The sequence below is a fragment of the Dermacentor silvarum genome, chromosome 10 (genome assembly GCF_013339745.2).
Source record: "Dermacentor silvarum isolate Dsil-2018 chromosome 10, BIME_Dsil_1.4, whole genome shotgun sequence".
NCBI lineage: Eukaryota > Metazoa > Arthropoda > Arachnida > Ixodida > Ixodidae > Dermacentor > Dermacentor silvarum.
The window spans coordinates 61,464,904-61,478,512 of record NC_051163.1 but is presented as its reverse complement, the minus strand read 5'-3'; the positions used below and the strand labels follow the sequence as shown (position 1 = coordinate 61,478,512).

General features: G+C 44.5%; 1 protein-coding gene across 1 annotated transcript; it reads left to right on the top strand.

The window, feature by feature from the left end:
* The first annotated feature begins 768 nt into the window (after positions 1-768).
* LOC119465786 (zinc finger protein 568-like) lies at positions 769-9,351 on the top strand. The gene is made up of 2 exons (XM_049657926.1): positions 769-2,075; positions 8,706-9,351. The coding sequence occupies exons 1-2, from the start codon at positions 1,730-1,732 to the stop codon at positions 9,269-9,271; spliced, it is 912 nt and encodes a 303-aa protein (XP_049513883.1). The 5' UTR covers positions 769-1,729; the 3' UTR covers positions 9,272-9,351.
* The last annotated feature ends 4,258 nt before the right edge of the window (positions 9,352-13,609 follow it).

The following is a 13,609-nucleotide window of genomic DNA, read 5'->3' as shown; positions in this document are numbered from 1 at the left end:
GAAATGGGATCCAATGTGATCAAGACTGACTGTGTAGTGAACCTAATGTTCAAAACATTGATTCTTTCGTACAGAAAAAATCTATTTGTTTTATCGAATAGGCCCGGCATGAGTCACTAAATAATTATTTGTAATAGATATATGCGATTGTAATATATTGTAAAGCGAGGCATTTTGCCCCAACCTAAATACGTCTGTCAATACAAACAAAAAACTTCGTGTGGGCATAACTGTTGAGTGTTTGTGCTGGCTCTGACAGTCATCCTCTTTCTGTTACAGATGTGTCCATGTCGCCTGAAAAAGCATTGGAACAAGTTGTATTGCTTGGGCTTCGACTGTAAACCAGCCCGCCAAATTTTCGAACAGAATCCACCTTTTTTCTTTGCTACGTGACACTGCAGTTTGATCTACAATTGTTTACCACTGTGACAGTGATAGAACTGTTTATTGGTTGTCACCTATGCTTCTCTTATTTTGAACGAGTCTAATGGCAAATTCCCTTGTTGCCCCATCATTTTACTGAAATGGAAAGAAAAAACAGGCTCGAGGGGGGGGGGGGGGGGATTGCACTTACTGATATGTAAGGATCCAGATCAAAAAGAAAATACACTGAAATGCACAAGCAGAGAATGTAATATATAGTGCGAAATATTGACCGTCTTCATGTATATGTGCAATAGCACGGGTGTCTGTGTGTGTGTGTGGGGGGGGGGGGGGTTGTTTCATGTTACGGTTGCTTAAGCAATAAAGAAAGATAATGTAAAATGTTTAATGCATTGTAAGAGAGAAGAATCCCTTGTTTAATGATCACCGGTGGGGCTATTCCACCACCTGCAAATATGGTGTTAATGTAATCGTAATGCTGTGTTTGTTCTTTCTTTAGTTTCGAATATTTATCATTTCATATTCATTTCTTGCAAATTTAATATTTTATTTGATATGCTTCATATGTCTAACATCACTCAATGCTTTTGTTGTGCTGTGTTGTATAAATCCTTCTGTAATACAGTGTTACGGACAAAAGTAATTTCGTTATTTAACCCTTTGTTGAGCATTGACTACAGGCAACTTGACAGAAAACATTTTTTTCTTGCTGAGTTTTGGTAAAAAGTACAAAATTTCTAGCTAAATGTCTTCGGCCGACCCTGACTAACAGGCAGCAAGCGTCATTTGTTGGTATAAAGCAAGAGCGCAGGACGCGGAAGAAGTTTTGCACCTGACTCACTTTCTTTTTAAAGTATGCTCGGAGGAGACATACTGAAGCAAGATCTCCGGCAGCATTGTTGTCACACGCATGGCGTAAAGCAAAACTGTCCGTACAAATTCCAAATGGAGCCATAGCCTTGGGTTGAAGCCCACTTCTAGTTTTCTCCCTTGTGTTTCCCCCCTACTATTAGGAGTTATTGTAGACGGAAATGTATACAAAGAAATTGTGTGCAGGCATGTACCGCATCAGTGCACTCTTGTCACGAGCGAAATATTTGAGTTGCCAGGCCAAGGTTATCAAGTGGCTTGCCTTCAAGTGTGGCAGCACTTTTTGATAGCCAGATGTAGCACTTTCATTCCGTTAAATGTATGACACATTGCTACATTGGTTTCATGTTCTCCCTGTGACTTCGCAGATTCCTTGCCGTCGGGATCCCTGGAGCAGTATCTTACACTCGTGTCCGTATGTGATCAGCTGCATTCCTGCCGGCAGTGCACTTACAAAACTGAGCAGAAGAAGCGCATGATCGAACACCTGCGCACCCATACGGGAGAGCGCCCCTACCAGTGCCACCTGTGCCCGGAAGCATTCTCTAAGCGATCCAACCTGACACGCCATCTTCGCAACCATACAGGAGAGCGCCCCTACCGGTGCCACCTGTGCCCGAAGGCATTCACTCGGAAATGGCACCTGAAAGATCATCTGCCCACTCACACGGGAGAGCGCCCCTTCCAGTGCCACTTGTGCCTGGAAGCATTTGCTCGACATGCCACCCTGACACGCCATCTGCAAACTCACACTGGCAAGCGTGCCCTTCGTGGAGAGAACTTCTATTGTCATGTGTCAGCTCACTCGGAGGTGAAGCACTAAAGGTCGGGAGCTGGAAGTTTTGCTTTGGATCAACCGATTTGGTGTATATTTTTAATGGCAAAAAAATTATTTGTAAACTGCATTGAAAGATTTCCGGCTCTCTCAACCATAGCGTTTTTCTTGTACTAATGTTACGGGGAGGAAGAGGCGTACTAGTATTTAGAGATAAGTTTTAATGGCTGCGTAGAGAAGCGAAAACCAAAATCTTCTTTGTCGTCTCCCAGGGCACCAACCATGTCCTCTTCTTTCCACATTACATACTGTGACATTACCCCCGTTGGAAGAAGCACCTTACTGGTGTGACTCACTGGTTCCAGAAAGGAACTGTTTGATGTGGCTGACGGGTATGTGAGATAGAGGTGAAGGCACGGTAGCATCCAGTGTAGCGACTTCATATGTGACAGGCGTCACCTGGCGGAGGATGCCATAAGGACCGTAGTATCGCAAGAGGGAGTTTCTCCGAAAGACCGACATGTCGAGATGGAGACCAAACTAGCTCAAGAGTACCTGGTTCGTATTCGACGTCGCGGTGGCGCTGATCGTAACAGCATTTTGGCGTGTCTGTGAAGCAGAGAGACAAAGAGGGGCGATCAGGCGTGCTTGGGTCGCTGTGGTTATGACATCATAAGATTACTTTGTCGGCGATTCGAGTGTGGTCGAAAGAAGAGTCTTGAATGGCAAGTTCGGTTCACGGCCGTATAGAAGGTAGAAGGGTGAATAGCCAGCTGTGTCCTGGTGCGAGGAATTGTACGCAAACGTGACAAATGGTGGAGCTGTGTCCCAGTTGCGATGATCGGAGAAACATACAACGCGAGCATGTCAGTTATTTTCCAGTTCAGGCATTCAGTAAGACCGTTAGTTTGAGGATGATGGGCTGTAGTGAGGTTGTGTTTAGTAGCACAAGATTGAAGTAAGTCGTCGATGACTTTGGCAGTAAAGTATCGTCCGCAATCGGTGAGCAGTTGACGAGGTGCGCTGTGGTGTAAGATAACGTTGTGAAGCAAGGTGCGACCACCAAAGGTCGTGGGTTTGAGTGCCGTAATGAAATCTATCGTAATAAACCTGTGCCTTAATTAACTGTCTTATTAACTTCCCTTTAATTAACACCAAAGGCTGTGGGTTCAACTGCCACTAAAGGTTGTGGGTTTGAGTGCCTAAATAACTTTGTCTTTTTAACCTGGGCCCAATTAGCCCCAGTGATCATGGGTTCGACTTCCACCACAAGTTGTAGGTTCGAGTGCTTTCATTAACTATACCTTAATTCACCTTGTCTTATTTCACTCAGCCTATAACTTGTCCTTTTTCCGATATGCCTGGTAATTCAAAAGCCTTTACGGCGCCAGGTACCCCATAGAGTAAATGTATAAAAGCTGATATTTCGAACGCAAATAACCTTCGCTGTCACCGCGGCAACGCTAGACCTAGCTACTGCAATGTTTTTTGCAACGTGATAGCGTTAAGGGCCCCGTGTCGCAGAAAATGCAGCGTCCGTGGCGGAAAAAAATCATCCACAACCACCCCACCACGCACGCCCTCCGTGTGGTAAAGGTGTTAGCGAACCAGTGAATCGTCCCGAATCACCCCGACCGTGCAGGCCCTCCACGTGGTGCCGGGTTTTGTTGAACAAAAATTGAATTTCTCACAATGAAATCCATCAGAAAAATGGCATAGTATGACTTAGCCACAACCTGCAGACATGGTGGCGTCGGACTGTTATTTGAATTAGAAAAAACATAATTGTACTATGAAGAAACTCAAACACAAACCCCTTTTACAGAATTTCTACCATTACAACCTGGTGCCCTCGGCTAATATACTTGCGAAAGTGCTATCCAGATAGCGCTCTCATCCTCGGCAGGTCAAATTGGGACTTCGCCTGCCTAATGCGTTTTGGACGCGCGCGGCGGGGCAATAGCAAACACTTAATAAAATAAATAATAATAAAGGTACTTGGGCCTTCACATTTTAATATGACGATGTATATTGCCCCTGGAAAAACATCTTCCCAGCAATGCATTTCTGTTTAAAAGTGAAGTCGATTTTAAGGGGATCGGTGTAAACTGTTCACTGTGCAAGCAGCTCAAGCTGAAGCTATAATGCTGGGAATGAGAAAGCCTCAATAGCAATACTCATAAGAACTGTGGCTGAATCCTGGTTACATCGAACGCATTGCGGGAAAAGACTGCTGCGAGCTCCACCATGTGCACACAAGCGTGCCTCTGCTGAAAACTTGCAGCGGGTGCTGAGACAGCATCACCGGAGTGACTGCAACCAGGCAGACTATATTTCTGGAGGCTACCGATGCAATGGCAGTTGTGAAAATTTACATATAGTTGTAGTGTGCTGTATTAAAAATACGCTTTTGTTTCATGTAATCTCGTTTTTTGTGTCTTTATAAACTTGCAGAAGCGATATCTCGACCATCCCGCCAAATAGAGCCATTATTTTTGCAGTTGCATTAACTACGTGGGTGCACCTCAAAAGGCCAGGAGCAGATTTCTTAAATTTCAGCTTGGGAAATACTTAAGTTGGCCACTTTCGCACATGATAGCCATTTCTAAACATTGAATTTTACTTTGCTATAAAATTGTTAGGCACCTGCCATATAAAAATACTCCTGGATTTGTTTTCCTTACAGTTGGTAGTATCAAGCCATACATCAAATTAACTTGCTGGTTGGTAGTGTCCTTGCTATTGTACAGATAAACAATACCTAAATATTTGTTTATCTCTGGAACTGTTGGCCGTATGCAAAATCTAATTACATTTTTGAAACCAGCATGAGAAACTTGGTCGGTGTGAGAATTTTCATTAAATTTTTTCTGAAAATAAACTATTTTCAAGAACCCACACAGGCACTGACTTCCAAGTAAAGTTTACTGTTTAGGGGCGAAAGATGTAGCACAGCTGTATGTGTGCTAGACAGTATGGTTGACTCGGGACATACTGCAGAAATGGCACATGCATTAGTGTCAGGGGTGCAGCAATGAAACATGCTGTGGCAGTGTTGGCAAGTGATGAAAAACTGCAGTGCAATGCCAGGACCTTCATTCTGTTTATACATGTGTACTTCATCACTTGCTAGCCTACAGGTGTGTCCGACTGACCTGTATTTTCCACCAAGTGACAGCAGTATACATTAGGACGTATTGTGGATCACATTATGTTATTCCCTAACCAAAAAAGGTTTCCTGCATTACATCATGGCAAGGTGTCTTTGTTGCTCTGTGAAGTATTGTACAATTTAGAAATCGAAAGAAATTGTAAGTGAAATAAATTTGAACAACAGTGACATTGATGAGCATTTATGTCCTGGCTGCAAGCTAGATAGTTTATTTTTGTTCATGAACGTTTTTCTGTGAAGGTGTTAAAGTAGGATTTAATAGTTATCATGTTCAGTTAGAGTAAAAGAGGCATCACCAGTACTCGCCAATGACACTTTTGATGCACTGAGTGCTGGCAGGAGCATTGAGACATTGGATGTTTGAAATGGGATCCAATGTGATCAAGACCGAATGTGTAGTGAACTTAATGTTCAAAACATTGATTCTTTCGTACAGAAAAAAGCTATTTGTTTTATCGAGTAGGCCCGACATTAGTCACTGCATAATTGTTTGTAGTAGATATACGCTTTTGTAATGTATTGTAAAGCAAAGCATTTTGCCCCAACCTAAATACATCTGTCAATACAAAGATAAAGCTTCGTGTGGGTGTAACTGTTTAGTATTTGTGCTGGCTCTGACAGTGATCCTCTTTCTGTTACAGATGTGTCCATGTTGCCTGAAAAAGCATTGGAACAAGTTGTATTGCTTGGGCTTCAACTGTAAACCAGCTCAACAAATTTTCGAACAGAATCCACCTTGTTTCGTTGCTACATGACACAGCAGTTTGATCTACATTTGATTTACCATTGTGACAGTGATTAACTGTTTATTGGTGGTCACCTATGCTTCTCTTATTTTTAACGAGTCTAATGGCAAATTCACTTGCTGCCCCATCATTTTACTAAGATGGAAATAAAAAACAGAGCGGGGGGGTTATTTCACTTACTGATATGTACTAATTGGGACAGAAAAAATCTCTGCAAAGCACAAGCAGAGATTGTAATATCTAGTGCAAAATATTGACTGTCTTCATATATATGTGCAATAGCACGGGTGTCTGTGTGTGGGGTGGGGGGTCGTTTCATGTTGCTGTTGCTTAAGCAATCAAAAAAGATCATGTAAAATGTTTACAATGCATGGTAAGAGAGAAAGCATCCCTTGTTTATTGATCACAGATGGGGCTATTCCACTACTTGCAAATATCGCGTTAATGTAATCATAATGTTGTGTTTATTCTTTACTTAGTTTTGAATATTTATCATTTCATATTTCATTTCTTCCGAATTTAATATTTTATTTCATATGCTTCATGTGGTCTAACATCAGTCGATCCTCTTGTTGTGCTGCGTTTTATAAATCCTTCTGTAATACAGTGTTACCTACAAAAGTAATTATACTATTTTACCCTTTGTTGAGTGTTGCCTACAGGCAACTTGCCAGAAAACTTTTCTTGCTGAGTTTTGGTTTTAAGTACGAAGTTTCTAGCTAAATGTCCTCGGCCTACTCTTAATAACAGGCAGCAAGCGTCATTTGTTGGTATAAAGCAAGAGCACAGGACGCGGAAGAAGTTTTGCACCTGACTCACTTTCTTTTTAAAGTATGATCGGATGAGACATACCGAAGCAAGATTTCCGGCAGCATTGTTGTCACACGCATGGTGTAAAGCAAATAAAATGTGCACCTATGGTTCACATATGAATAGAACTGTTCTTAGAAATGGAGCCATAGGCTTGGGGTGAAGCCCACTTGCAGTTTTCTGTCTTCTGTTTCCCCCTTACTATTAAGAATTATTGTTTAAGATGTATACAAAGAAATTGTGTGCGGCATGTACCGCATCAGTGCTCTCTTGTCATGAAAGAAATATTTGGGCTGCCAGGCCAAGGTTATCTGGTGTCTTGCCTTCAAGTGTGGCAACACTTTTTGATAGCCAGATGTAGCACTTTTATTCCGTTAAATATAAACCTGGATATAACGAAATTGACAGATTCCCTGAAAACTTTGTTATAAAGAGGATTTCGTTATATGCAGGTTCGGCACGAAAATTCGAAAAAGAAACGCTTACCGTATTTACTTGATTGTAACGCATCCTGAATTGTAACGCACACCCATTTTCCTTTTTCGTCTAAGCACTCATCCTTGCAATGTCACACCAAATACCGGATGCTTGGACGCTTGTCGTTTCGCACAAGCGCGCGGCATCGGAAATGAAGAGCGAGCGTCACGATGGCATGGTATAGTGTTACAGTAGAACCCCGCTGTTACGTTCCCGGGGGTTGCGTTTTCCCGGCTGTTACGTCGTTTTAGGCCGGTCCTGGCACAGCTCCCATAGAACCCAATGGATTGGTAACCCTGCTGTTGCGTCGCAACTGTGGGACTGTTCCCGCATCGTACGTTGCGAACTGCCACCCCGCGCCGGCCCGAGCGGCCATTTTGACTTTTGATGTCGCTTGGCTTGGTGGCTTGACGATGGCATTGGCCGCCCAAAATGCCGGGGGCGACAGCTTTGATGTATTTTCAGTTTCCGCCAGCAAAAGAATGGCCCTTGAGATCCGTATTTGCTATATAAAGATGGTGTCTATGATGCGTTGTGGCCCTAAAATTGGTTTTGGCTCATAGATATTCCGTATAAAGTCCAAGGGCGATAACGCAGTCGCCACGCACCATATGCTGTATAAGCAAGTGAAAACGTGCCAGGGGAGCCGACAACCGCGCCTAAATCTCACGCACGCAAGAAAAGCAGGGAGGAAGCGCGCCTTCTCCCGTTGCGCTTGAGGCACCAGCGAGGGGAGAGGGATAGCGGGGCGGCGTTGTACTGTACTCTGGCTTCAACTGCGTACTACGCGGCGGCATGCGGTTGCGCAAACCATATCTTGAAAGCGATTTGCGTTGGGGCAGAGTCTAGGAGTGTAGGGTGCGTCGGCGGCTTGTAGCTTTGTGCGTGCTGTGTGTTCTCAGCGCTCAGTTTGCGTTGAAGCGATAGACAACAGCACGAAGGTCGCTTCTCAAGTGGCGCTTCCACACGCTGCCAGCGTTTGACAGCGCGTGTCCGCGCTCATCAAGTGTGATGTGTCACAGCGTGTACCAGCACGTCGGGAACATCAACTGGAAAAGGAGAGAGTGCCGGCTTGGCGGGCTAGGCCAGCTGCAGCAAGCGGTAGGATCAGGTTTCAATGAAGGGAGGGGGAAAGGTCACGCCCGCGGCGGCAAGATTGCCGGGTCGAGGGATGCAGGCCTGCCTCGCACACGTGCGCTCGCTTCGCATTCCGTCGCGGCGGAGAAGGTGCTTCCAGTTGCTGCTTGCGCAAAAATGACAAAATTTGGGGCAAAATCTCTAGATTGTCGGAGGGGAAAATTGATTATATCGAGGGTGTCTCCCCGCTGCCACTTCGTTACGTAGAGGTCTCTAATACATGTGCTTCTATGGAATAACGGCGGCGAATAGAAAAAATTCGTTATATCCAGGAATTTCTGATATGGAGGTTCGTTATAAGCAGGTTTAACTGTATGACACATTGCTACATTGATTTCATGTCTTCCCTTTGACTTTGCAGATTCCTTGCCGTCGCAATCCCTGGAGCAGTACCTTACACTCGTGTCCGTATGTGATCAGCTGCATTCCTGCCGGCAGTGCACTTACAAAACTGAGCAGAAGAAGCGCATGATCGAACACCTGCGCACCCATACGGGAGTGCGTCCCTACCATTGCCACCTGTGCCCAGAAGCATTCACTCAGCAATCCAACCTGACACGCCATATTCGCAACCACACAGGAGAGCGCCCCTACCGGTGCCACTTGTGCCCGAAGGCGTTTGCTCAGAAATCCACCCTGACACGCCATCTTCGCAGTCACACAGGAGAGCGCCCCTACCAGTGCCACCTCTGCTCACAGGCATTCACTCGGAAATGGCACCTGAAAGAGCATATGCACACCCACACGGGAGAGCGCCCCTACCAGTGCCACTTGTGCCCGGAAGCATTTGCTCAACACACCACTCTGACACGCCATCTGCAAACTCACACTGGAAAGCGTGCCTTTCGCGGAGAGAACCTCTATTGCCATATGTCATCTCCCTCGGAGGTGAAGCCCTAAAGGTCGGGAGCTGGAAGTTTGGCTTTGGATCAACCGATTTTGTATATTTTTAATGGTAAAAAAATTATTTGTAAACTGCATTGAAAGATTTCCGGCTCTCTCAACCATAGCTGTTTTTCTTGTACTAATGTTACGGGGAGGAAGAGGCGTACTAGTATTTAGAGATAAGTTTTAATGGCTGCGTATAGAAGCGAAAACCAAAATCTTCTTTGTCGTCTCCCAGGGCACCAACCATGTCCTCTTCTTTCCACATTACATACTGTGACATTACCCCCGTTGGAAGAAGCACCTTACTGGTGTGACTCACTGGTTCCAAAAAGGAACTGTTGAGGTGGCTGACGTGGATGTGAGATAGAGGTGAAGGCACGGTAGCATCCAGTGTAGCGACTTCATATGTGACAGGCGTCACCTGACGGAGGATGCCATAAGGACCGTAGTATCGCAAGAGGGAGTTTCTCCGAAAGACCGACATGTCGAGATGGAGACCAAACTAGCTCAAGAGTACCTGGTTCGTATTCGACGTCGCGGTGGCGCTGATCGTAACAGCAGTTTGGCGTGTCTCTGAAGCAGAGAGACGAAGACGGGCAATCTGGCGTGCTTGGGTCGCTGTGGTTATGACATCACGAGCGTACTTTGTCGGTGATTCGAGTGTGGTCGAACGAAGAGTCTTGAATGGCAAAGTCTGTTCACGGCCGTATAGAAGGTAGAAGGGTGAATAGCCAGCTGTGTTGTGGTGCGAGGAATGGTACGCAAACATGACAAGTGGTAGAGCAGTGTCCCAGTTGCGATGATCGGAGAAACATACATCGCGAGCATGTCAGTTATTTTCCGGTTCAGGCATTCAGTAAGACCGTTAGTTTGAGGATGATGGGCTGTAGTGAGGTTGTGTTTAGTAGCACAGGGTTGAAATAAGTCGTCGATGACTTTGGCAGTAAAGTATCGTCTGTGATCGGTGAGCAGGCGACGAGGTGCGCCGTGGTGTAAGATAACGTTGTGAAGCAAGGTGCAACCACCAAAGGTCGTAGGTTCGAGTGCCGTAATGAAATCTATCGTAATAAACCTGTGCCTTAATTAACTGTCTTATTAACTTCACTTTAATTAACACCAAAGGCTGTGGGTTGAACTGCCACTAAAGGTTGTGTGTTCGAGTGCCTAAATAAATCTGTCTTATTAACCTGGGCCCAATTAGCCCCAATGATCGTGTGTATGACTTCCACCACAAGTTGTAGGTTCGAGTGCTTTCATTAACTATACCTTAATTCACTCTGTCTGATTTCACTTTGCCTATATAACTTGTCCTTAATTATCTTTGCCTTAACTAATGTCATCAACTGCCTCGATTGGCTCACTTGGGCTCCCTTGACATTTTTAGACCATCATGTGGTCACGCCAACTCCAGATTTCCTGCCTCATGAGTAATATAGTGCATTCACTATAATAATTAGTATTAATCAGCCACAGATGATTATTATAGCAAAGTGAACGGCCAGGGCTACTGGGGCCCTGCACTAAGGACTGCAATAGCAAACTCCGGGTGAGCGCAGCAGCATTTTTACAGCTCGGTAAAGTGTTTCAATCAATCTGCCAAACGAGAGGCTTTACAAACATTAAGCAAGGTATCGGTGAAAACACTTGTTACATTCGTAAGTTGCGAAGTCAGAGGACCCGAGCGCCGGCGACGCTCCCGCTCTCTGGCAGCAAACCAAGGCATGGGGGCAGCCACGATATACGGCGCCTGTGGAGAGTTCAACAACTGAACCTAGTCTATCAGGTAGCGTGGCTCGGAACGAGCGGTTTAGTCCGGAAAATCGAACTTTGGGGCCTACATTCGTCCGAAAAATTGGTCGCGAACATGCTTTATCTCTATGGGAACTGTGACGGTGCATAGTCCGCATTTCCGTCTGCGACTTTTTTTTTCTCTGCCATGCATCACAGAACCTCATCAAGGAAAGAAATTGAACAGAAGCACCTAGAGCCAATTTCATTCATTTACTGTGAAATTCAACCAAATTTATGTGTTGGCTAGCTCTTATGTGACGAAGTAACTTACCACACCTATTTATGTATCACTGAGACCTTTTAGAAAATGGTAAATTTTAGCAGAACGCATATTGCAATGAATGTCGACACTAATGCGATTAGCTATAATGTAGTGTAGCGACCAGCTGTATTGCCACTGCCAAAACACCTCATGTTTGAGGCACGAAAATGCCGCCAGGCTCTCTTCTCGCGCATCCCTGTATACACACTACACAATCGAGTGGTGCCACAGCGAAGTTTGTGCAGGATGATTTTTCGGTTAGGACGCCTTTGCGGCACTGCCAGGTACCCCATAGAGTGAATGTATAAAAGTTTATATTTCAAACGCAAGTAACAGTCGCTGTCGCTGCAGCAATGCTAGGCCTAGCTACTGCAACGTTTACTCCCGAGATTTAACGTGAGAGCGTTAAGGGCCCCGTGTCGCAGAAAATCCTAGCGTCCATGGTGGAAAAAATCATCCCCAACCGCGCAGGGCCTCCGTGTGGCGCAAGGTGTTAGCAAAGGAGAAAATCATCGCGAATCACCCTGACCGTGCAGGCCCTCCATGTGGTGCAGGGATTTGGTGAACAAAAATAGAATTTCTCACAATGAAATCCGTAAGAAAAATGGTAAAGTATGACTTAACCACAACCTACAGATATGGTGGCGTCGGACTGTTATTTGAATTAGAGAAAACATAATTGTTACGAAGAAACTCGAACACAACCGCCTTTTCCAGAATTTCTACCATTCCAACCCGGTGCTCTCCGGTAATATACTTGCGAAAGTGCTATCCAGATAGCGCTCTCATCCTCGGCAGGTCAAATTGGGACTTCGCCTGCCTAATGCGTTTTGGACAGCGCGCGGCGGGGCCATAGCAAACACTTAATAAAATAGTAAGAAAAATAAAATAAATAATAATAAAATAAATAATATGAAAATAAATAATAGTAAAGGTACTAGGGCCTTCACATTTTAATATGACGACTTATATTGTCCCTGGAAACACGTCTTGCCAGCAATGCACTTCTGTTTAAAAGTGAAGTCGATATTAAGAGGATCGGTGTAAACTGTTCACTGTGCAAGCAGCTCAAGCTGAAGCTATAATGCCGGGAGTGAGAAAGCCTCGATAGCAATACTCGTAAGAACTGTGGCTGAATCCCAGTTACACTAAACGCATTGCGGGGAAAGGCTGCTGCGAGCTCCACCATGTGCACACAAGCGTGCCTCTGCTGAAAACTTGCAGCGGGTGCTGAGACAGCATCACCGGAGTGACTGCAACCAGGCAGACTATATTTCTGGAGGCTACCGATGCAATGGCAGTTGTGAACATTTCCATATGTTCTAGTGTGCTGTATTAAAAATACGCTTTTGTTTTATGTAATCTCGATTTTTTTTGTGTCTTTATAAACTTGCAGAAGCGATATCTCGACCATCCGGCCAAATAGAGCCATTATTTTTGCAGTTGCATGTAACTACGTGGGTGCACCTCAAAAGGCCAGGAGCAGATTTCTTAAATTTCAGCTTGGGAAATGCTCAAGTTGGCCACTTTCGTACATGATAGCCATTTCTAAACATTGAATTTTACTTTGCTATAAAATTGTTAGCACCTGCCATATGAAAATACTCCTGGATTTGTTTTCCTTACAGTTTGTAGTATCAAGCCATACATCAAAATAACTTGCTGGTTGGTAGTCTCCTTGCTATTGTACAGATAAACAATACCTAAATATTTATTTATATCTGGAACTGCTAGCCGTATGGAAAATCTAATTACATTTTTTAAACCAGCAGGAGAAACTTAGTCAAGGTGAGAATTTTTATTAAATCTTGACTCAAAATCAACAATTCAAGAACACACTTGACCCTTAAGGGAACACAGGCACTGACTTCCTAGTAAAGTTTACTGTGCAAGGGCGAAAGATGTAGCACAGCGGTATGTGTGCTAGACAATATGGTCAACTCGGGACATACTGTAGAAATGGCACATGCAATAATGTTGGGCTTGCAGCAATGAAACATGCGGTGACAGTGTTGCAATTGATGTGAAACTGCAGTGCAATGCCAGGAACTTCATTCTGTTTATACATGTGTACTTCATCAGTTGCTAGCCTACAGGTGTGTCCGACTGACCTGTATTTTCAACCAACCGACAGCAGTATACATTTGGATGTATTGTGGATCACATTACGTTATTCCCTGACCAAAAAAAGGTTTCCTGCATTACATCTTGGCAAGGTGTCTTTGTTGCTCGGAAGTTTTGTACAAATCAGAAAGTGAAATAAATCGTAATTGAATAATTTGGACAATAGTGACATA

Bases quoted from the DNA above. Each gene is read 5' to 3' on its own strand.
- LOC119465786 (XM_049657926.1), top strand. From the start codon at position 1,730: ATGATCGAACACCTGCGCACCCATACGGGAGAGCGCCCCTACCAGTGC. The intron at 2,076-8,705 runs AAAGGTCGGGAG...TTGCTACATTGA, and splicing joins TCACTCGGAGGTGAAGCACT to TTTCATGTCTTCCCTTTGAC.